The 24035-nt window shown below is 40.7% G+C and overlaps 1 protein-coding gene across 2 annotated transcripts in view; it reads left to right on the top strand.

Moving 5' to 3' along the window:
* The first annotated feature begins 18805 nt into the window (after window positions 1–18805).
* BLNK (B cell linker) overlaps window positions 18806–24035 on the top strand; it is a 169766-nt gene continuing 164536 nt past the window's right edge. The window contains exons 1-2 of one of the 2 annotated variants that reach the window (XM_075000426.1): window positions 18806–18937; window positions 23550–23612. In XM_075000426.1, coding sequence (XP_074856527.1) covers window positions 18863–18937; window positions 23550–23612 — 138 coding nt within the window. In that variant the 5' untranslated portion in view covers window positions 18806–18862. The remainder of the gene's footprint in view (window positions 18938–23549; window positions 23613–24035) is intronic. The other variant, XM_075000421.1, reaches the window with a different exon arrangement.

The raw sequence follows: 24035 nt of genomic DNA, 5'->3' as shown, positions 1-24035 counted from the left end.
TTATTCCTAACAAACACGGTTATAAGAAGATTCACTACCTGGTACTGGACAGATTAAATGCTTACAGTTGTTTAATTTATGGAACAGCTAATTCTGCATCCTAGAAGGCCAGAAAGCCAAGTTACTCTGCAATGCACTGAAATCACTATCCCTCAATACTATGGTATCTTTCATAGTAGATAGATTATTCCAGCAAAGGCTCTTAAATAACTAATGTTTTTAATTTCAAGGATAAATACACTTTAATTGTTCAATTGTTCACCGTTTCCATCAGAGTTGGAAATAATTTAATGCTATTCTGACATAAGTTTGAAGTCTTACTTCAGCAAATTTGCTCTATTTGTCAATACTTGTTGAGCTTACATCCTACCATTAACTGGAGACCATATGTATGCCTAATGATTTTGTCCATAAGACATTTAGAATCAGGTAAAGGGTTCATCATAGTATTTTTGTTTAAGTTTTAACAATTTTTATTCAGAAATACTTTGAAACAAACTGAAACAGAATTGTTTGGGGTATGATCTAGCTGGATTATTTTCAACATGTCCTTCTGGGCAGGAATTTAAGGATAAATTCCTTCGTAAGGACAGCCCAGTTAACTTTCTACATTTTAGCAGCTACCTATTTGCGGGAAGGGAGAGCAACAGCTACCCCAGAAATGATTTGTCTGAACTTGTAGCACCTATTAATGCCCCTTTAGTTGAATAGATACTCCTTGTTTTCCTAAACAGCAAATTCAGCAGGATGCAATATCAAAGGATCAAAGGTAATAATTTGAAAAGCACCTATCAGAATTGGAAGCTTAAATTCAATTTTGAAGAGACACTCGAGTACTAAAAAACTTAAGTCCCATGTCACTGAAGGCTCTTAAGTGGTACAATCTCTCTTGGGGGAAAAAAATTGAATTTAGGCTCCTAAATCAGTTAAGCACAGCTGAAAATGTTACTCCAAAATATTTTTCTGCAAACCACATGATGTATCTAGCCATGAAAGTCACCTGCCTTATCAGCTCTCACAAGAGAAAACAGATGTAAACTCAGAAGCCCCACTTTAGCAAGATACTTAAGCGGGTGGTTAGGTTTAAGCAGTGGTCCCACTGATTTCACATAAGCATCCCAATTCAAAATGAGGGGAACTGCTTATTGTGCATTTAACAGTAAACATACATTTAGATACTTTACTGAATTCAGCCCATAATGGCTACCACCATCAGCCACGTTGACCAGGTTGGAAGTGGAGGTACCCCTGGAAAAGGAATGACTATCGGTAAATGTTGACTTTTTCATGTCATCCAATGTAAAGTGAAAAATTAATCCGTTAACATGACTCAGCAGCTTGCAGGCAAAGCATTCCTGGTAAATATGTCAGTGCAAGTGTGAGACAAAATTCTCATTCTGTAGACATGATTTTTAAGTTTGTATTTTACAATATTAAAATCTCTCTTTACCCTGGTGATTTCTAATGACTACGTAGTATGGCACACACAGAAACCTGGTATAAAACTTATTCCTTAACAGTCTCAGAGGCAACCTGTGTCCTACAGGGAAGGGAAAGGTGATGGGGGGAGGAAGGTTGAGGGAACCCTACTTCAGCAATTCATATGTAGGGGGACACAATGCTTCATGCCCTACTTGTCACCTATGACAGCGTGAGTCAAAGTCCACTGACCTCAATGGAAAAACTCATGTGGATTTCAATGGGCATTACCTCAAACACTAATTCCATATCCCTAGGTGAGACTATCCCTAAATTGGATCAATCAAAACTTGCAGGCAGGGAAGTGGAAGAAACATTTAGTTTGATACTTTAAATTGATATTGAAGTTATCGTATGTAGGCTGAAATTATAGCATGTTGTGCTATGTCTAAATTACCCTGTACTACCCACAGCTGTTAGTTGCCTTGAATGAATGGTGGAAGTATTCACAGGCCTTAAAGTACCTAGGATGAATGTGACAATTTTGCTAATTTTTATGATCCATGCATTTGTCTCAGTTTACCTGCTTTACCTGCATGCTTATGCTTTCAGTGTAAGGGAATGAGGACTGGCAGAATGTCACACAGCTCATCTCAGTTGGTATGAATGTGCCTTCAAATACTGAACAGAAACCACCCATGTGAATGGGAAGCCAAAGCAGGCTGAACATGAGGAGAGAGCATGATTGAAGGCAGGAACAAAAAGAAAGATGTCTAAGAAGAGACACAGAGGACAAAGATGGAACTCAGAGAATCATAGCAAAGTGAAGTGAACTGCTGTGGGGCCATGCGGGTGCCCATAATACGCTAATATATTTATGGCTGACCTGGAGCAATGATTCCTCAGCTCTTGTCACCTGCTACCCCTCCTCTACTTAAGATGCATTGACGACATCTTTATGATTTGGACCCATGGTATAGAGACTCGAGAAGAATTCCACAGAGACTTCAACAATCTGCACCCCACCATCAACTTATGCCTCGATTACTCTACGCGAGAGATACATTTCCTGGACACTACTGTACAAATCAAGGATGGCCTGATTGGTACCACACTACCAGAATCCCACTGATCTCTATACTTACCAACACGCTTCTAGCTTCTATCCTGCACACACAACTAGATCCATTGTTTACAGTCAAGCCCTTAGGTACAATCGCATTTGCTCAGATCCTACTGACAGAGACCAAAAACTACAAGATCTTTACCAAATAGTCATAAACCTGAATTACCCACCAGGAGAAATAAAAAAACAAAATCAACAGGGCCAGACGAATACCCAGAGACCAGCTACTTGAAGATAGGCCCAAAAAAGCCAAGAACAGAACACCACTGGTCATTACCTACAGCCCCCAACTCAAGCCACTGCAATACATTATTAAAGACCTACAACCTATCCTTAATCAGGATGCCACACTCCAGAAGGCCCTAGGTGACAACCTCCCAACCTTATGAGGATTCTTACCCACAACCACGGTCTATACTGCAGGAACACCAGTTCTGAACTTTTCCTTGCAACAAAACCTGCTGCCAGTTTTGTCCACATATCTATTCTGGAGATACCATCACTGGACCTAACCAGATGATTCACAGAATCCTGGGCACATTCTCATGTTCCTCAACTAACATCATATGTGCCAACAATGCCCAGATGCTTTGTATATTGGACAGACTTCAAACTCTTAGAAAAAGAGTTAATGGGCACAAAACAGACAAAAACACTCCTGATCCACAAACCTGTCAGCTGATATTTTAATGGAGTGGGCCATTATGTTAATGACTTAAAAGTTTGCATCTTACTGAAAAGGAATTTTCACAACTCTTATATTCAAATTTGACACATTAGCAAGTGGTTTGAACTGGGATGGGCATTTTCTGGGTCATTATAGGGGCTCTTCTGCATACTTGGCTTAATCTAATTCTTGATCCCCCTCCCCTTCTGCCCCTCTACTCTGATTTGCTCGCGTTTATAATTTTTTTTTCTGATTTGTCAACCTTGATTACTATTTTTGGTTCTCTGTGCCTTAATATTGAGTCTGTTCTGGTATGGCTATGGTCTGAGGAAGTGGGTTTGTCCCACGAAAGCTCACCTAATAACTTTTGTTAGTCTTTAAAGTGCTCCTTGACTGCTTTTTTGTTTTTATCCTCAAGGTTTAACAATTTAATGATGTTCTCCCTCTAGTGGTCTGTTACATATATAGCATTATAATAGGGTGTCATTTATGATTAAACTGTAGCATATTCCGCAGGTATACGAATACACTTTATTGCAGTTGCTTTAGTTAAATTATTTCAAACAAGATTATAAAAAACTTAGCCTGCACTGTTTTTGTGAGAAGGGACATATGCAATTGCCAGATGACTATTCACTGACTTGTTCTGAAATCTATGGGTGAAAATGCACATGGACAGCAAGATAGTGATATTAAAATTATTATTTATTATAGATGACATTTCTTACAGTGCTCAAATACCAGTTATATACCAGGCATTAAATAAATGTTATATACTGCATCTCATTATATGTAGGAACAATAATAGGCCCAACCATCCCTCTTTAAAATCTTTTTTTGGTTAGTTTGTTTTTTTCCTTGGTTTGGATTTTTTTTGTATATTTAATTTTTGTCTTTGCTTTCAGACCATCATGAAATTATTAATAAAAACTTCACAGCTAAGATAAACTATACCAAATCTGATTTAGTCAATTCCTATATGACTCAGGGTCATAGAACAAAGTTGTTGCTGCTGCTGCCAACAATAACTGGCAGAAAAGCATGACAATTTGCAACACAGAGTCAGAGGGTATGACACTAACCTCTTTGGGAGGGAGGGACAAGATGTTTCTCAGAATTTTGCATGATTGCACCTATGGCCATCAGTTTGGGCCCTGCTTATGCTCTCTAATATATATACACACCGGAAGTCAGATGATTCAGCAACTGATCCAAAACCTGTATCTGGCAGGCAAACATGTCCATAAATTTATGCTCAGTGTATTTTATAACGTAAGTCAGATTCTTGATTATTTTGCTGCCGTTGTATACTCTCTCACAAGATTACATCACAATCTAACACAACAAAAAGTCTTGTGGCACGTTATAGGTTAACAGATATTTTGGAGCATAAGCTTTCAGGGGCAAAGACCCACTTCATCAGATGCATGGGGGGGTGGTTTCAGAGAGGTATTTAAAGAGTGGGGTCCCAGTAAAGGGGGAGGGCCAGAGCTGACAAGGTCTATTCAGCAAGGTGGAAATGGCCCAGTATCAACCATACTTATCAAAAAAGGAAAAACCAGGGGGATGTGAGCCATTGTCAGCGTCTAATGGGGACTATCAACATTAGAGCCATTGTTCTCTAAGCTACAGACTAACACTGCTACCTCTCTGATACTTATCACGTCTGCCTGAGTCATCTAAAGATGCAAGTATGTTCATCTTCCAGGGAGATAAAAAAGGGCAGGTATAGCAAAGATTGGTGCCACATTACTTTCGTCTTTGTTGGATACCATCATCTGACTCTCAAACTTCAAATTTAAAAAGTATACTGTAAACCTCAGGGAATTTGATTTACTTAGTTCAATACTGAAATATTCACAGTATTTATCTAAATTGATCTATCACATCAGCTAAACTTACTCTTTTCAGCAGAAAGATTCCCCTCAGCTGGAAGATGTGTGCTCTAATGACTTCCAGAAAAATCAGAAACTGACCAGTGCTGATTATTGATTCTTTGCTCTAAATGGCATGGGCAAACAGATTGGCAGGTGTGCCCTTACCTCTTCTTCATATTAGGCTAATTTTTTATTTCGTTTGATGTATTGCGTGCATTTCTGACATTCATCCTATCTAAGCGCATGTCAGGACCTCTCCAGTTCTTTCCTTTCTTCCCTCTTGTAGTCAGCACCTTCAGTATTTTTCCTTCACCTTCTCCTCTGCACAAGTTTCACTGATCTCTGTTCTTTCCTCAAGCCCTGGTCTCCATTCCATTTCTATGGCCTTTGAAGTGGGATGATTAATACTTATTTTGGTATGTAGGAGACTAGAAAGCAAATGATCTGTTCCCACATGTGCTCTCAACACCCTCCTTTATATTAATTCTTTGCTTTGCTTCTTTGATTTCATCATTTCTTTGCCCCTCTCAATTCTCTTCATGTTTTGCTCTTATCTAAATATGTCCATGAGAATGTTGTGACCTACTGGTATCACTGCATCCCACTGCTAATACATTTTTGAATGAAAAGCCCTATCAGAAGTACAGAAATAGAGATGGCACCTGACAATCACTGATATGTAGCATAATTTTGATGGTTTCCCTCCTGAGGTTCCTAGTTGGCAGTTCATGCACCCTCTCTCACTATATATAATAAACAAGAAAAGATACATCTCTGAAAAGAAACCAGTTCTAGTTTCCACCTGATCTTTTAGCTTTCTTGTTAGGCTTGTGCAAATCTCTTTCCCCCTTTGTTTGCAATATGAAAATGAAACAACCTTCCTCGCCCCTTGAAAATCCACACATTTTTAAGTGCAGTATTGTTTTATTTTTCACAGTCTCATCTTTAAGTGACTGCTTACATGCGTAAAATCCAGTGGGCACATTCCTCTTGCAATTCCCAATGACTCAGTCCTATGACTACAACCTTCACAAACAACACACTTGCATGTGGCTTTGTTTCTCTACCCAAGCTGCAGCCTCTTCTCTTCACATCTTTTGTTATCTCTGAGATATTTGAATCACTTCTGCTTTCATAGATGAACTGTCAGGTACTTACTTTATTATGTATGTGTATACACTGCAAAGGGGGGGGGCACATGGAAAAAGCATTAGGCTTACTTTTATGCAAAAGAGGAACAAGCAAACAGATGCATCTCAAAAGAATCACCTTGTTTTACGAGTTAATGCTCCAAAATAGAACACAATTTCTAGCTAGAATCTGTACCAATCCTTAGTGTGACACTTTTGATATTAGAATTTTTAAAATAAAAATAAAGCAAAGCAACCTTAATACAAGCTTTCTGCCAGGGATACCACCACCAGTAGGAAGTTTAGATTCAATGACACCTATGAGTCCCATTTAAAATAAATGGAATGCCTATCTCAAGCCCTCACGGAAAACCTTATTCTCTCCCAGATTTAAGGAGCTTAAAATTTACGTGTCCTAATCATCCCGACTGGCACACAGACATGAATCCTCAACTATAAAACCACAAATATATTATTTGAGGAAAAAACCATAAACCACTAATACACACAATTTGGAATGGGCAAAACCCAAGCATTGTATGGGAGGTATGGCTGACTCCACCAACACAGATACTAATTTTCTGAGGCCAAGAACTCTTACTCAAACAATACCCAGCCACCAAAACCTCACTTACTAATCCAATTAGACTGATTCTGCAGTGATCTTAATTTCTGCAGGTGGCTCTCCTGAGCCCATATGTTGCAGTCCAGAGAATTGGCCTTTCCACATCTGAGCTATATATATATTCAGGGTTTGTCTATACTTAGCTGGAGATTGGCACTCTTAAGATTGATCTCTGGGTGGTCAATTTACCAAGTCTAGCAGAACTGCACTAAATCAACCACCAATAGTGCCTCCGTCGACCCCAGTACACCACAGGATCACAAGGAACATTGAAGGGAGAAACACTCCCATTGATCTCATGTTGAGAGGCTGCAGAAATTCGTCTTAAGGTACATCAACCCCAGCTATGCTATTCACATAGCTGGAGTTGCATATCTTACGTTGACTTTCTCCCTAAATGTAGGCCTGACTTCAGTCCAGCCTGCCACAGTCAGCTCCACTGTTTTGGTTGCTGTTTGGCCCAGTCAGATTAGATCAGCTCCACACAAAAAGTCAGCTGCACTGCAGAACCAGCACTAAACAGGGCATAGACTTGCCCATTGGGAAACCCAGAATAAATGACTACAACCTTGGCCATAGCCTTTCTAATTCCATTGTTGAATTTGGGCTCATTATAGTCAGAATCCACTATCATTAGTGATCTACAGGCCATCCTGGACAACGATCCTTCACTCTCACAGACCTTGGGAGGCAGGCCTCTCCTCACCTACAGCTAGCCTGCCAACCTTCAACAAATCATCACCAGCCCCTAAAGACCACAACACAGTAACTCTAAACCTGGAACCAATCCCTGCAAAAAGCCCAACTGCCAACTCTGCTCACATATCTACACCAGTGATATCATCGTAGAACCTAATATCAACCACACCACCAGAAGCTCTTTCACCTGCTCATCTACTAATATAATATATGCCATGTGCCAGCAATGCCCCACTGCAATTTATGTTGGCCAAACTGGACAGTTTCTATGTAAAAGGATAAATAGACATAAATCAGACATCAGGAACGGTAACATACAAAAACCTGCAGGAGAGAACTTCAATCTCCCTGGACAATCAGTAACAGATTTAAAAGTAGCAGTCCTACAACAAAAAAAAACAATTCAAAAGTAAACTGCAAGGATAAATTTCAGAGCTGCAATTCATTTATAAGTTTGACTCCATCAACCAAGGATGGAACAGAGACTGGGAGCAGTTGGCCCATTACAAAAGCAGTTTCTCCACTCTTGATGCTCACACCTCCACATTAGCTACTGATAATGGGACACACACACACACACACACACCCCCCGCCTGAACTGACTTCATTTCTCCTCTCGATGTTCACAACGCCACGTTAACTGCCAATAACGGGCCACATCCACTCTGACTGAATAGACCTCATCAGTTCTGGCCCTCCCCTTGACTGAGACTCCCTCTTTCAATCCTCCTCTGAAACTCCCCCACTCGTGCACCTGACGAAGCAGGTCTTTTCCCACGAAAACTTATACTCTAAACTATCTATTAGTCTATAAGGTGCCACGGGACTTCTTGTTTTTGAAGATACAGGCTAATTATCTCAGATACTTGTCATCTTTGGGTGACTCGCTTGCCTTCAGCTAGACCCACCAGTTTCCCCGCACCTCCATAAATACATTTATGTCACTTACAGAAGCCACAAATTTTTGTGGGGAATTCAAAAATTCAATTATGTTTCTATATAATTTTCACTACCTCAGCACTTGCTGGCTTCTGTTAAGACTACACGTAGAAATACCGATATATCCCTAGAAACCTTGGGCCCAGATATTCAGCTGCTGTGAGCCAAGATAGACGATATAGTTAAGAGTTAATTTACACCAATACCGTTGGTACAGCGAACTACTGAGAGAGAAAACAATGAAGCAAGGGAATTCATTTGAGAATTCTTGTGCTTACGGTATCTCAATTCAGTTTAGCTACCCAAAGAGATTAGGGTATATTTAGATAAGACATACAAGTTTTTACATCTTTTGCTAAATGAAACCCTGGGGTTTCTTTCAACTTCCCCCATTATCATAATATTCCATAGTTGAGCAAAAATCCCAAAGAATAACAATTTTGCCTGGCTGTAGGAGATGACCAATTAGTCAACAGCAGTCAGTATTTACATCCAGGAATCCCATCTTGATGCAACATAAGTGACCCATTGCAGTTCTCGCACTAATATCAGAATGGCTTTGACCACTTAAAATGTCAGCTTGTGGTGTACAGAGCACTTATGTCACTCAGAGCTTGGGTGAAGAAGTGGGTCTATCCCACGAAAGCTCACCACCTAATAAATTAATTTTGTTAAAGTGCTACTGGACTGCTTTTTTGCAGACAGAAGTTACTGTCAGAGAAATCTTAACAGCACCTCTGCCAACAGAGTGCTGTTACTTGGTCTGTCAACAGAGAACTGCCAGACTGCATTGCCCTCTGGTAACAGAAAGTGGAATGGCGGCTCTGCAAATAGGGCTGCCCAGCAACCAGAAGCCCCCTGTGTTGACAGAAGTGTCTACACTGCACTTCTGCTGACAGAAGTCTGTCAGAGTTATGCCTCAAATTTTTGAGGTTTAATTGTGGCAAGACAAAAGCAGCATTCTGTAGAGACTCTGTCGACAGAAGGCTTTGAGTATAGATGCTCCGTGAGTTTGGTTTGAGGCATAAGGACTGGCAATGGGGGTGGGGGTTAGCTGGCAGAGGCACATCCACATGAACTCTGCAATGCCAGCGCCCCATTCTGCCAATGCCATTTGCAATCCCAAGAAGCTCATTTGGCATAGCTGTGCCAACAGCGGCACTGGGGGGAAGTGACGTGTAGATTCAGCCAACTCACAGAACGCTGCATTTGCCTCAACAGAATTATCCCTCAAAAACTTGAGGCATAACACTGTCAACAGAGGGGGTGTCTGGTTCCTCAGCAGCCCTATTTGCAGAGCTGCCATTCCGCATTGTCACTTCTCTGTCGACAGAGCAAGTTTTGTGTAGCAGCTCTGTCGGCAGAGGAGCTGTTAAGATTTTCCTGTCGACAGTAACTTCTGTAGGCAGATGTTTCTGGTGTAGACATAGCCCATAAGGCACGTAAAGCAGTAGAAACAAGTCATTGTCTGAATGAACTTTTAGATTGTACTGACTTTGCTAGGGTTTTTTTTTTATGTTGCTTTTTGTAAAACTAGGCAAGATATCTAGATGATTTGGTATATACCCTGGAAGATCTCTGTGTACCCCTAAGGCTACATATGCCACTGCTTGAGAAGTGTTGCAATATATCATATGCAAAAGAACTTAATATTGCTCATGTATGTTTTGAATAATCTCCATTTATGCATAAAAAAGTAAAACTTTAAAATAATTGTATGGAGTTCTGAGTTAGCAAATGAGTTTTATATTTTAATACAGAGTTTGAACACATATTTTGAATGGCCATGTTTTTCCAAAAGAAACAGCGTAAACTATATACCCAAACTTGGACTGTGAAAGCCTAACATATAATTGCAGCTCAATAGCTCTGACTGTTAGCACTGCCAACTTGTTCAAACAAATATAATTCAAATAGTGTCTCAATTAAATTCCAAAGCATGTTGAAATGCATGGTTGTGGTATCTTTGAGTGTCTCATCATCAGTGGTACCCTTCAAAGAGAATTTGAGGTGAACGGATGTGAGAAGTGTGGCAGGTATTTTTCAGCTTCTTTATTGTACCAGTTAACAAGAATTTCTGATGAAATGAAGAAAACTAAGTACTAAATGTAGATTCCAAACAGATGTGCAGAAAAACAAATTCATTTTCAGTGCAAAAGAAATTAAAATCAAGAGTGGGTTAGAAAGTATTTAAAGTTTCTGTGATATGTCTACTTAGGATAACAATTAACTCGATTGCCCATCAGAAAGGTAAGATGAAGACAACTGGGAAGGATTAATGGATTTTGGAAGGCTGACAATAATAATATAACAATAAGTCTTCCTGAGACAGTAGCAACCCACGGTGACATACAAAACAGAAAAACAAGCAAGCAAGCAAGCAAGCAAAGACCAGATTAAAATTTAACCAAAAAGTGAAGAATGGGAATATGTACATTTGCATGGGAAGAGAGAGAAAAACAAGACAAAGAAAACAGAGGATACGTTGAAAGCAGTAAAGTAACTGAAGTAGGAATGATCCAGACATGATGAAAGAAAAGGATGGTTTGCACTCGTGACTGGATAGAAGCCTAGGAAATGTTATTTATCTTTGCTGCAAAGAGCAAGAGATAAGGCTGAGCCAAACTTCTTGGAAGCTCAGATAGAAATCTGAACTTTAAGACTCAGGCCTCTCTTAGCTGGGAACTTTTGACCTTCTGCCATTCTCCAGATTTGAGGTTGCCCTCAGGGCTGGCTGGAAAACTAAAAATAAATTTTTGTCTAAAGTATCAAGAAGTTGTGGCTACCTCTAGTTTTCTCGTATTTTTGGTCCCAGAGACATATCCTGGCATTTTGTGGGTACATGTGCACTAGGAAAATTCTTGGGTGAAATTGTGACCCTACTGAAACCAATAGGGCTTTTGCCTCTGAATTCAACAGAGCCAAGATTTCTTCCATTGGTTGGGTCATTGTGGATGCTAACTACTTGTATGACAGGGAGGTGGGATGCACTGCTGAAACTGTTAAGGGGAGAATTCATGTAATTAAAATATCTTTATGTAATGGTGGATATAATGTTATTACTTTTGCTGAGGGAAGCTCATGTTGGAATTATATTTGGAGCTAAGCAGGTTGATTAAGTTTAAGTACTTTTACCATCAATTAAACACCATAAAACATATTTTTGTTTTCAGTTTTGGTGATCGATAGGCTAAACTTATTTTTGCAATTACAAACTGACAACCAAAGCCCTTACAGAAAATTTCCAATAATGTCATAAAGATATACCTGATGAATGGAATTGCTTTTTCTTACTATTTAGAATGAAGTGAGTACTCAGATAATGAATAGCGTGGTTAAACAATTCCAGTTCCAGCACAGAAAGCTTCCTCATAATCTAGCTTTACATGAACAGAGAAATAAATCCAACTTTCCTATAATAGCTCACACTGTATCAATTACTTCATGTGCTCAAGGACCACAAACATAACAAAAATATACTGCAATAACATCTGCTATACATACACATCTTGTGTTAGCTCAGAATATATTTCCCCTAAGTCACCTATTACACCAGGGAACATTTTCTGGGTTGGGGGCCACCAACCAACACAAAAAAAAAAAAAAAAAAAAAAAAAAAAACCACAAACAACCAGGCAAGGGACCACACAACTGAGGAGCAAAAATTAAAAATAATAAAAAGGAGACACTCCCATCATGTCCTTGCACACCAGCCCCAGAGCTGGGGGGATGCGGGGGTACGGATAGCACACTTTATAGATTCCTCTATGGTCTGAGGGGAGACTATGAATGAGGGGTTCATTGTGGCAGGGGCTGCCAGTAAGTGAGCTTTGGGCATGTAGTCTGAGCATGGGGAAGGGTGTACAGAGTTTGGGGTGCAGGGTCTAGAAGGGAGGGGTCAGGGTGGGAGGTGAAGGGTCTGGCTGTCATCTGGGGACAGGATGGGATGCAGGAGTGATGGAGAGGTGCAGGGTCTGGGCAACAGGAGTGCAGCTTATCTGCGCAGCACCGCTGATACACAGGGCTCTGCACCTCTCCTCCTCCCCGCCACTTCCAGGCACCACCCTTCACTGCTCTGATTGGCTGGAATTCTGACCAACCAGAGCAGCAGGATAAGGCTGCCAAGCACTGCTGCCATTACTGCTGCCCCTCTCCCTTCTCCTGTTGGGATAACAATAGTGAGCTGCAACAGCACCACTCAGAGCTGTTTCCTGTCCCCCGCTACTTCCCAGAAAACCCCTGAGCAAGATCTAGCCCCCCCGCTTGCCTGACTGCGGCCTACAAGGCTTGGAGCTGTACACCCTACACCATGCAGTGGGTCAGATTCTTGGGAAGTGAGCCTTGTGGTCTGGATCCACACTACAGGCCAGAGATTCCCCACACCTGTATTACATCACTCATTTAAACTTGGCAACCAGTTTAGAGACATGGCTGTTTTTTGTTTGTTTGCCTATTCCAATTACAAGGAAATAGGATGCTTAGCACACCTACCTTTGTCACAATGTGGCCCTTTTTCAGGAAGTGGCCCTAGGATCCTACCTAGTTATTTATAGACTTGCCTATGGGTCTCCTCACCATCGCATCTGAGCCTCTAAATTACACAAGGATAAGCCCATTCACTACACCACTGTGAAGGACAAAAGTATTTAATCATTTACAAATGGACAATTGAGGAACAGCGATCAAGAGGTAGATTTTCAAAGGCAACTTCCATTGTCCGAGAAAAATATTCCCTAAATTAATTGCTGCAGCCCATCGCCTTGCACTTTTCTGTACATCTGGGCTGTTCTCCCTCCACACTTCACAGAAGCAGTTGGTGTTTTGGAGCCCCTGTACTCCTGCTTGCCACCAGTTTTCCTCTGCCTTCACAGCAGCAGACACAGGTGGTGTCTTTTGCTCCTCCCCTCACTTTCTGCTTTAAAACTCTCTTTTCCCCATTTCTGGGGAGCAATGAGGAACAGTTCTCACTCCTTGGCATTTCCTCCTCTTTCTGGTTCTGTTAACCCCTCAGAAATTTCGATTTCCCTGAGCATCTGTTGCAGCGTTTATCTCCTGGCTCCTCTGCCCCTCACAGGCGTGGCAGAGCAGCCAGGAAAGCACCAGAGTAAATCTAAGCAGTGCTTGATATGTGAGGCAACCTCCCCAGGCTTGGCAAATGACAAGTTCTGCCCAGATGCATTCTGCCTTCTGTCACAAACTCCATTAGTCCCGGGGCTACAAATTGGACACAAGGGAGTATCCCCTACACACAATGCCAAAGGGGTGGAAATTGATCAGGAATCCCAGTGCAGAGCATCAGAATAAACTTCTCTTCTCAAAATTCTTCCATGAGGTTGCAATACCCCTTCATTTCTCCTCAGAAGAAGTCACTAGGGATGTATGGAGCAAGGCTATGGTAAAGGTGAACGTTCCCTGTAAGCTGAGCACTTGGGTAGTCACACAGGAGAGATTCAACTGATGCCAGCTGATTAGCAGAGCACCCGCAGTGTTCAAGCTAGTAGCATGTGCTTCAACTGATGGTGCATATCTGCACATGCCTGAGTGCATGTAACAAAATTTATTCTGCACATGGTGAAAAAAAAAGAGAGGGAAAGCTGGCAAGTTTTGCTGTTTCACCAGAACACTTAACTTTCTGGTAATACGGGGAATGCCATGACCCGTTCCCACTAACACCATTCCACATGCACATCCAATACTACCCTGGTGTCTCCAGGAACTGAAGATTAATTTTAATTAAAAATCATATCCTGTGATTAAGCCTCCAGTAATATGTCCAACACAAATTGGCAATCCTGGAACACAAGGGTATATCAGAAGCAAGGAAAGGAGCTCTTCAGAATGGCATTTCCCCTTCTCCAATTCTGAACAAAACCATACCATTTTCTCAGCACCAGACAGAAGACAAAAAGCATAGAAAAAGAGGACTGCCTGGCTTAAAACCAAACCAAACCAATAGCCTGCTTAAACCTGGTGGTATGTTCGCCCTTAACAAGTGCGCCCTCAGGGCTCTACAGCATTCAAGAACCAAGAAGAGTTCTACTGCTGATACACCAAAGGCTGGTGACGGTATTGTGTCCCTCATCAGTAGGATGACCAAATTGCACTATGGCAAATATGGGACACCAGCCTCTGGGGATGGGAGGCCTACTGTCCCATGTCAGGGCTCCATGGTGAGGGACTGGAGATGGGGCCTCCTCAGCCTTTCGATGAAAGGGAGTGGAGGATCGGGGCTCCACCAGCTTCTGGCAGAGAGATGCCAAAAATAGGGGCTTTGCAGCCTCCTGGCAGAGGGGGCCAGCAAATGCAGCAGCTGCCCTGCACCTGGGATCCCTGGCAGCAGGCGCTGCCACGCTCAGGAACAGGGTTGCTGCCCCATAGGAGCTGCCTCCCCAAGGCAAGAGATACCAGGGAATGAGACAGCCACCCTGTAGCAGAGCTCACTGGCAGATGAGGCTGCTGCCATGGTGTGCTGGGGAATGGGACAGCTGCCCCATGGAGGAGCGCACCTGCAGCAGCCAGGCCCTAATGACAAGGGTAGTGTTTTTTCTTTGAGGTCTAAGCAGGTCAAGAGACATCTGAACCTGGCTTTTAAATGCCCAAAGGCACATTCTACCTCCAGTCTGCTCCTGCACAGTCTGTAGTTAAAGAGCTCCTTACTGGAGTCCAGGGCACGTTCCCTTCATGAGCTATGGTAACAAGGGGTAAGTAGGGTCACCCCAAAATCTCTATGGGCATTTCCATACCTTTAACGTTAATCTTCTGGTCTGGGAAGAAAGTTCCACTCTGGAGCCTTGCAAACAGACCAGAATTCCCAAAGATTCATGCATCCTGCATCCTTCCTGACCACCCCACATTGATGTCAGTGAAATGATCTTTCTGATCCACCTGTGCCTGCAAGGGGCACAGAGAAGTATCCCTTGTGGTTTACATACTCTGAGGCCTGGTGTAAAAAGATGGTAATGTGCATTCCATCTATGGCCCCACTGCAGTTAAGGAGCCCTATGGCAGCAAATCCATCCACTATCTCCGGCACATTCCCCAGAGTCACTGTCTTCTGAAGGAGAAGCCTGTTGATTGCCTTGGCCACCTGGATGACAAAAGCTCCCACCATAGATTTGCCCACTGCAAATTGATTTCCTACTGACTGGCACCTGTCTGGCATTGCAGACTTCCAAAGAACTGCCACATGCTTCTTGACTGTCAAAGCAGGTCTCATTCTGGTATCACTGCTCTTCAGGGTGAGACACAGCACTTCAAAGTTCCTTGAAAGTGTGCTTATGCATGCAGAAGTTTCATAGCCACTGGTGATTGTCCCATGACTGCAAAAGGATGTGATGCCATTAGTTCGACCTGGTTTCATGGCTCCAGAACCTGTGCTCCACGCTATACAGTTCTTCGAGTGCTGCCAGAAACTCCATGGTTCTTCTCTCCAGATCTTCATGTCTGTCAATGCCCCCAGAAGCAATGAGCTCACACTGCATGGGCATTATGTTCAGAAGATACTGCATTGCAGTGTGGGAACTGAGCACAAAACATTGCATCAAACTTTGAAGTGTATCAGGAGCCATGTTAGCACCTATAATGGTGGCTGGCAGTCAATACAAAAACCATGTGAAAATGCCACTTTCCCCCACTGGAAAGGGGGAGGTGAAGGAAATATATTCTGGGGTGATGATATCAGAAACCCAGAACCACTTGAGGTGACCATTTTTCCCTTAAGAAACAGGCACAAAATCCCAAAATGAAACAGGGCTGCAGGAACTGTGGGATAGGTGCCCAGAATGCACTGCTCCCACACTGGGACTTAGGCAACCTTGTAGGGACACACTAAAATCGACTGAGCTGGCCAGGACACTCAGCCTTGACCTTATAAAATCTGTTAAAAAAATTGACTTTAACAGGTCTTGGCCACATTTATAACTCCTGTGCCAAGTGTAGACATACCCTCAGGCTGTTGACACAGGAGTTATAAATGTGGCCAAGATCTGTTAACAGAGGGGGCAGTGTAAACACAGGTGAGTGACTTTTTGTGGGGTGGTGGGGGGAGAACATCTGTGTGTCAATATTAATTTCAATCACCAAAACTTTGCAGTTGTAGAGACACTCTTTACTAGCACTTTCTGCTTTCAGAAATCAAATATCCCCTTTTCTGCTGTCCCTCACCACTTGAGCAAAACTGAAATTTACTCATTAGTCATATTTCCCACTGAGGTACTGTATTTAAGTTGAATTCTTGATTCACAGTGTATTTGGTTCTTCTCTGAATAGTCTCCTAGGGTTTTTATTTCCCATAAAAGATGTTATATATTAAACACCATTTTGAAAGAGGAAAAAACCAGCCATTTGCTAATGCTTTACTTCCTAGTTCACACCAACCCTGTTTTAGTCCAACAGTTGGAAAGAAACCTGTGTTTTTCAAAATACATGCACGAGAGTTTGTTAACTAGTCAAATCCTAGCTTTACTGCTTTGTGGCAGTTGTACCAAAGACATCTTCAGAACAAAGTCCACATGGATATAAAAAGCTCAGTGATAGTCTTGGTGAATCTAGCACTCAAAACAATGTAACTTGGCCTAATAAGTATATTTAGACACTTTTAGCAGCTGAAGACTGAACACATGAAATTTCATCAAACATTCAGAAATTGCATTATCCCTCTCCTTTCTCAATTCTGTCTATTTCTTTACACTAAATAGTGAATCACTAGGCTTTGACTTTAAGGACCCTTTTCTCCCTCTCACAAGAAATGAGCACCCTGTCAATTATTCTAACAGTAACCACAAGGGAGTGTTTTCACCAGGACAGCAGATAAAAGAAACAGCTCTTACTTTAGTTTACTTGGAATTGGCTTCAGTATGGATGTTTGAAGAAAATGATTTGTGTTTGATAAGCAACATTCTGTTTACTGTTTTCGTATATACTGGACACAAAATTAGTGATACTGTTTATATTTTGTACGAGAGGGATGCCTTAAAGATCTAAGATGTTAATGTTTAGATTGTTAAAAGGATGTTTCATTATTAATATTAGTGGAGGAAACAGAAGTTGACATAGTTGCTACTTTTTGCAAAGGAGTTTGATTTTAAAATTTACAATAATTTTCATATAAATGATTACATGCATGATAGAACATTAGTGTTATTAGTAAGTATTTCAACAAGAAAGATTACAGCATTTTTTGAGAAATTTGTATGCTTAATGCAAAGACCTCTAATAAATTGCAAAAATTAAATGTCCACTATATGGAACACCAAAAGAGTTATACCACATAAAAATGCAGTTGGCATTTTCAAAACTTTGCAAACATATTTGCATGGAGTAACTTGCTAAAGTTTTACAGTTACCAGGTTTTCAGAAATACACTAGTTGTTAGTACATCTGTTAATCATTTTGTAACAGCCGCAACATATAGCGGAATTTGAAAAGGAAGGGTAATAGACAAAGCATTTTAAACTTAATTAAAATCTGTTCCAATCCTTGAAAATGTGCCCAAAAAGCTGCTTGTATTGGGAAATAAAAACAGGAAGAGCAACTAGTATGCAGAACATTCCTTACTCTCCAGCCTTTTATGGAAACCTTCACATTGCTTCTATTGCAGTGACTCAAGGCTGCAATGAACAGTAAGCCAGTTTCACTGAAAGTGCACTGCTGCAGTTTTATTTTCCCACGGTAACTGACTCTCTTATTATTAGTCTAAGTTTATTCAATAAAGATCTGAATATTTGTAGATGATTTGTTCTTTAATATCATTAAAGATTTGACAGCCAAAGTATCCTTACAAATGCTTACCATGCATACAGTGTTTAATCAAATGATTTATTTATTTTATCCTGAGACTATTGTGCTGACACTTTGAACAAAGAACCAGGTTAAGCAATTTGACAATCTGGAAATGCAAACCCCATCTGTGGGCGCTGCTTTTACACAATCACAGCATCACAGTATGTTAAAAATGTGTCAAACACAATCAAAGGGCTGACCACAATAACTATAAAAAAGAATTCAAGATGTGAAGAGGTAGTTGCCACTAAAACTACATGAAGTGAAAAATGAAGCAAATGCTGCCAAAATGCCTAGAAATGTGTCCCCACTGTCATTAATGCAGAAGTATCCTTATCTTAATTCACTTCAATGGGTATTTCTGCCTGTGTAAATACAACATATGATTCTGCCTTCTTACACCCAAAATAATTGCTCTGAAATGGGTGCACCAGTGGTTTCCAAATAACTTGAAAAGGCGTGTACTTTAAGCAATCAAGCAGGAAAAAGTTGCAAAAGGGACTTCCTCTTTCAATTTCCACAGCAGATTGGTGACAGTCAGTGAAGCAAAGAGTTTGTTATCACCAGAAACAGATCAAATATTTTTCACTGGATAGCAAAATGGCCACAAAACTACCCCTTCGAGAGGAATGTGAGAATTGGACAGCACTTCAAGTTGCAGATCTCTTAAGACAGGTACTGAACCTAGGGCTCAGACTCTCCAATAGTATTGTATATCATATTCATTTCAGTGCTGCTAGCAAAATGGGTTGAGGGACTTGCCTACTTTCTGTATGCTGTGTTCTTGTAGTTGTGTTGGTCCAGGGATATTAGAGACAATAGATTACCTCACCTACTTTATATCCAGGAGGAAATCATCATATATATCAGAAAGAGCAGATAAACACAGATGCTAAAGTGTGTTGAAACTTGTTTAGTCAGCAGCTAGGACTACCAAGGACTTATATTAATGTTTTGTTTTCTCTCAGTTTGTATTGAAATTTAGTGCATGACCGAAGTTGTTAAGATAAAAAGTATCCTGCACAAGGCAAAGAACAATAATAATGTGTATACACAAGACTATATTGAGAAAGAACTACACAAAAAATCATGCCACATTTTATTTCCTTCTGGCAATAAGCTGAAGTTTTATTGGAGCTGCATGTGTTATTTTGGAGAAAAAAAAAAACCATCAGTAAGATTTGCTCATCACCCTTTTTTGCCCAACACTTTAGATGGGCTATGGTTTCTACATTCGATCGTCAAGGGTACTTTAAAATCCTTGAGTTCTTTTATCATTCTGTTACACCTTTCCTATTTCTGTAATGTCTTTTTATTATAATAATGTTACCTGAAGTGCACGTAATATTCTGAACTTGTCCTCAGTAATCCCTAGCTGAATAGTTTCCTCTAAGATATACTCCAATGTTTCTTTTTACATGTGCATGATTATCTTTCCTTGTAACTATTAAATATCACAGCTCATATCTTAGGATTTTACCTGCTATTTATCTAGGCATTTGAGACTACCACTTCAGAGTTCTACTATATTGAAGTATATTCCTTTTTGTTTCCCAAACATGTAATTCTTTGTCGTGCTACATATGGCTCTCATCCGCTCTGTGCTTATCGCCTATCCAAATTCTAAATATTATGGCCAAAGTCACCCTCCTTTCTGCATATTGATTATTTTCCTAGATTTGTCTTAATCATAAGAATTACTGTCATTGACTAGACTCTTGAGGTCCCTTCTAGCGCTGTATTTCTGTAATTGCTAGTCACATTACATTCATGAATATTTAGCAATAATTTATCACATAGGATCCATTTATGAATCCTATACTCCGATTGGTGTGGGAACTTTTGTGAGTAAGAAGTTCCAAACCTGGTCTGTAAAGTCTTTTATCTTAATTACTATCAGAGCACTTTAAAAAATATACATGCATTCTATTATTAGCAATTAACTTCCCATCACTAGTATGAAATACACCATTTAATAACATTCACTAATCCTCCATGAGAATTTAGGAGAAGACATTAATCGCATCCCACAAACTACAGGGAAATTTAGACAGGCAAGATGTTTGCATTGGGGTTTGCCTTTGACTAGGATATCAGGGCTGACAAATTTATACACGTACTTTATTGATCAAGGCAGGCAAGCCAATGACAACAAAGGAGCCTGCAGCCTGGTACTTTACTAAACTTACTTCAGAGTGTGATCCAGGTTCCCACTCACTCACTCACTCCATCCATAGGCAGAATAAATTTTGTGATGCTGCTAGCTACAGGCAGCTGTGGGTGCTCCGCTAATCAGTTGGGTGACAACAGAGTTTCTCTTGGGTGGCTGCCCAACATTTAGTCTACAGAGAGCACCGAGTCTGATGCGATCTACCCCCTCCCCATACCAAAAATTAGGTGGTCCAGAGCCCAGTTTGTATAGCACTTTAAAGACCAGCAAAATAGTTTATTAGGTGAGCTTTCGTGGGACAGACCCACTTCTTCAGAGCATAGCCAGACCAGAACAGACTCAATATTTAAGGCATAGAGAACCAAAAACAGTAAGCAAGGAGGACAAATCAGAAAAAGACAATCAAGGTGAGCAAATCAGAGAGTGGAGGGGTGGGTGGGGGGGGAAGTCAAGAATTAGATTGAGCCAAGTATGCAGACGAGCCCCCATAGTGACTCAAAGTTCCCATCACGAACTTTAAATCATGTGATGGTTTAAATCATGATGGGAACTTCCAGTAAAGCTTCAGATCTCTGAATTCTGGGCACTGGCCCTTTTGGCTTTTATCTATACTGGACACAAGATGCAATTAACTAAACATGTATACAATTCTTAATACAATATTTCTAAATCCTATTCTTATGCAACATCATTGGGTCTCTATGATGCTATGAAGTTTAAGAGACACAAAAAACAAAAAAACCCACAAATCTATGAGGCCCCCAGAAAACACGGCAAAAATCCACAATTTCTGAACTTGGGGTGCAAAAGCCAACTAGGTCACAGCTCCAGGCTCTGAGAACTTGGGGGCTGGAGATGAGCCCAATGCGGCGTGCTCTGGGTAACAGTAAGGGCCAGCTGCCCCCAATCTCACCCCTTTTGCCCCAGGCCACGCCCCTTCTTGAAGCACAGACCACCCCCCCACCACACACATCCCTTGCCCAGGGCCCAGAAAAATCTGTCTTTCAAGTATATTCTCTTATGCACAAAGATCTTCTCTTGCTTAATTTTCAAATAATGCAGGTGCCAATATAATATATGATCAAAGTTTTATTGTTTCAGTTTCCTTTTTTTGAAGTCTAGGCAATTACAGACAACTATATTAAAAGAATATTTTTAAGGTTGTAAAGTCAAGCATTTAAATAAGCCTGCCAGTGGCAACTTAATTCAGATTCTTTCTGCATACATGAATTACATGATCCCATACTATTTTTCCCCCCTACCTCATTTGGTGCACAAAATGGACCTATACTAGTGCTCTGGGGATGAATCCAGCTTGTGTAGTAAAGAGTGTTGTTTATAAAGCTCCTGCTTCATTTACTGCACAAGGTAACACATGTATAAAGTGAATGACACAGGGAACTTCATAGATAGGTCTCAGTCAAAGCAGTTGAATCCTTCCCTGAATATTTGATTCAACCCCTGCCTCTGCCAGAGTTCCTGCGTGATGCTGGGCAACTCACAAACCATCTTCATAGAGTTGATCACTACCAGTGTGTTCCTTAATTGCTGGGTGCCTGATTTGAAATCCTGGGCATTGCAATTGAAGTCAATGTGCTTTTGACATATGAAGTGCTATATAATGCTAGATTTTCTGAAAGAAACCAGATCCCTAGGCTCCACTGAATGCTTAGTTTTGGCATCCAAAATTAGTTCATACTTTTGAGCTTGATTTTTTGCTGATTCAGTTCCCCATATGCAAAACAGGGATAATACCACCTTAGCTCCTCACAAGGGTGTAGTGAAAAATTAATACTTATGAAGCACTCATGGCAGTGAGTATCAAAGAAAAGCCCATTAGGCTGTTAATAATTTTGTCTTTGGGGTAGGATTTAAATTCTGTATTATACTATCTAGGAACATAAACTAATCAATGAAGAGAAAAACTATTGAATATAGGCTGATTAAGTGGGAACTGTCAATCTTGTGCAGCAAATAAGGCAGGGGTCCTGCAGAAAAAAATAGTATGTGTTTAGGTGAAGTTGGCTGACCATTCGTTTTCCTGCACAGGTGGGGGTGGATGCTTTGCATTCTAGGATGATGATATCAAACACCCACAAGCCATTGCAGCATATTTTTTCCCCATAAGCCACAGGCACAAAAACTCAGAATGCAATAGGGTAAAAGGCATTGTAAGATAAGTACCCACAATGCATTGCTCATGCAGTTAAATGGAGGTAAGGCAACAGAGACACAGTAAGGCGACTTTCTGAACGAGTGGGCACAATTTTGCCTTTATAAAAATCTAGCGTTAAAAAGTTGACTTTATTAAATTTGACTTTTTTTCATAGCGTAGATGTAGCCTAAGGAGCATCTCAGAGTGGATTGTTTTTAGTGGGCCATCAATGCCCGACAGGTCAGTGATAGCTTCTCCTTTGTTTCCACTAAAAATGCTGGCTCCGAGCATTTCCCAACCTCACCATATAGCACTACTACTTAGCTTTACATACGATAGTACATACCAAAAAGTCAACAGAATATTTAGCTTTCTATGATCAAGATTTTTACAATGATACCTCAGAAGGTATGCACTGCACAAACATATCATAACCATAACACAGTGGTGAATATGAAGGGTTGCAGGGGGCTACACTGAAGATACCAATATCACAATCTGCTCTCTTTCTGAGCAAATGCATCTTCCTTTGGACAAGGACCAGCATTTCTTGGGAGCTGCAAATTAGAGCCCTGCACAGGAATTTTTACAGGGCCTGCCGCCATCATAGCAGGAACAGATGGGAATGGGATGAGCAAATAGTCCCGTACAGGGTTCTACTTTGGGTTTGCTTCATTTTGGTTTACAAATGTCTCCATTAAATATATCAGGAAAAAAGCTTCAGTACCTGTTCCCTAAATTTGATTTTGAAAGTTTGTTTTCTTAGCCCTGTTCTCTAGGACCACTCTAATAGTCTTCTCCTGGTTATCCACTTCAAATAAAATATACACAGATTTCTGCAACTGTCACATACAGCTCAACTTCAATATAAACAAAATACTTCTATAAATTTGTCTAGGATTGAGACCATGACACATACTTTTCAATGTCTTTTCATAATCCTCTTTTTCCCCCCCACTCAGTTTCGAATGCCTGAATCTGCTGCAATAGTGGAAAAACTGGATATTAATGGAGCTCAATTTTTGGTGAGTAGTTAAAATATTTTCTTTGTTGACACCTTTTATGTACAATTTCCATGTAAAACTTGTATTCACAATTGCTGGGTCTGTTCTGCTGGCTTCTTTCATCCTTTGTAGAATAGTAGCAAGTTACTTGTTCTAAACCTATTGTGAACAAGCGAAGTCCTGCTTAGGGTACCAAACCTCAGCCCTGCTACATCCTAGAACAATGTTTCTCAACCTTTTTGAGACCACAGAATACCAAACAATACTATTTTTTTTAATGTAGAACACCAATGAAAGTTTTCTTCAGAAAATTGTCAGACAAAAAAACCCTCAAACAGCAACATATACAGCAAAACCAAAATGAAGTAATTTAATCAGGTAACGTAGCAATGAAGAAGTAACTTTAAGGGGACCATCCATCCCAGTTTTGGTGGGACAGTCCCA

Source organism: Carettochelys insculpta, chromosome 7 (assembly GCF_033958435.1).
Source record: "Carettochelys insculpta isolate YL-2023 chromosome 7, ASM3395843v1, whole genome shotgun sequence".
Lineage (NCBI taxonomy): Eukaryota > Metazoa > Chordata > Testudines > Carettochelyidae > Carettochelys > Carettochelys insculpta.
Note: the sequence above shows the minus strand (reverse complement) of the source record. Positions and strands in the feature narration are given on the sequence as shown.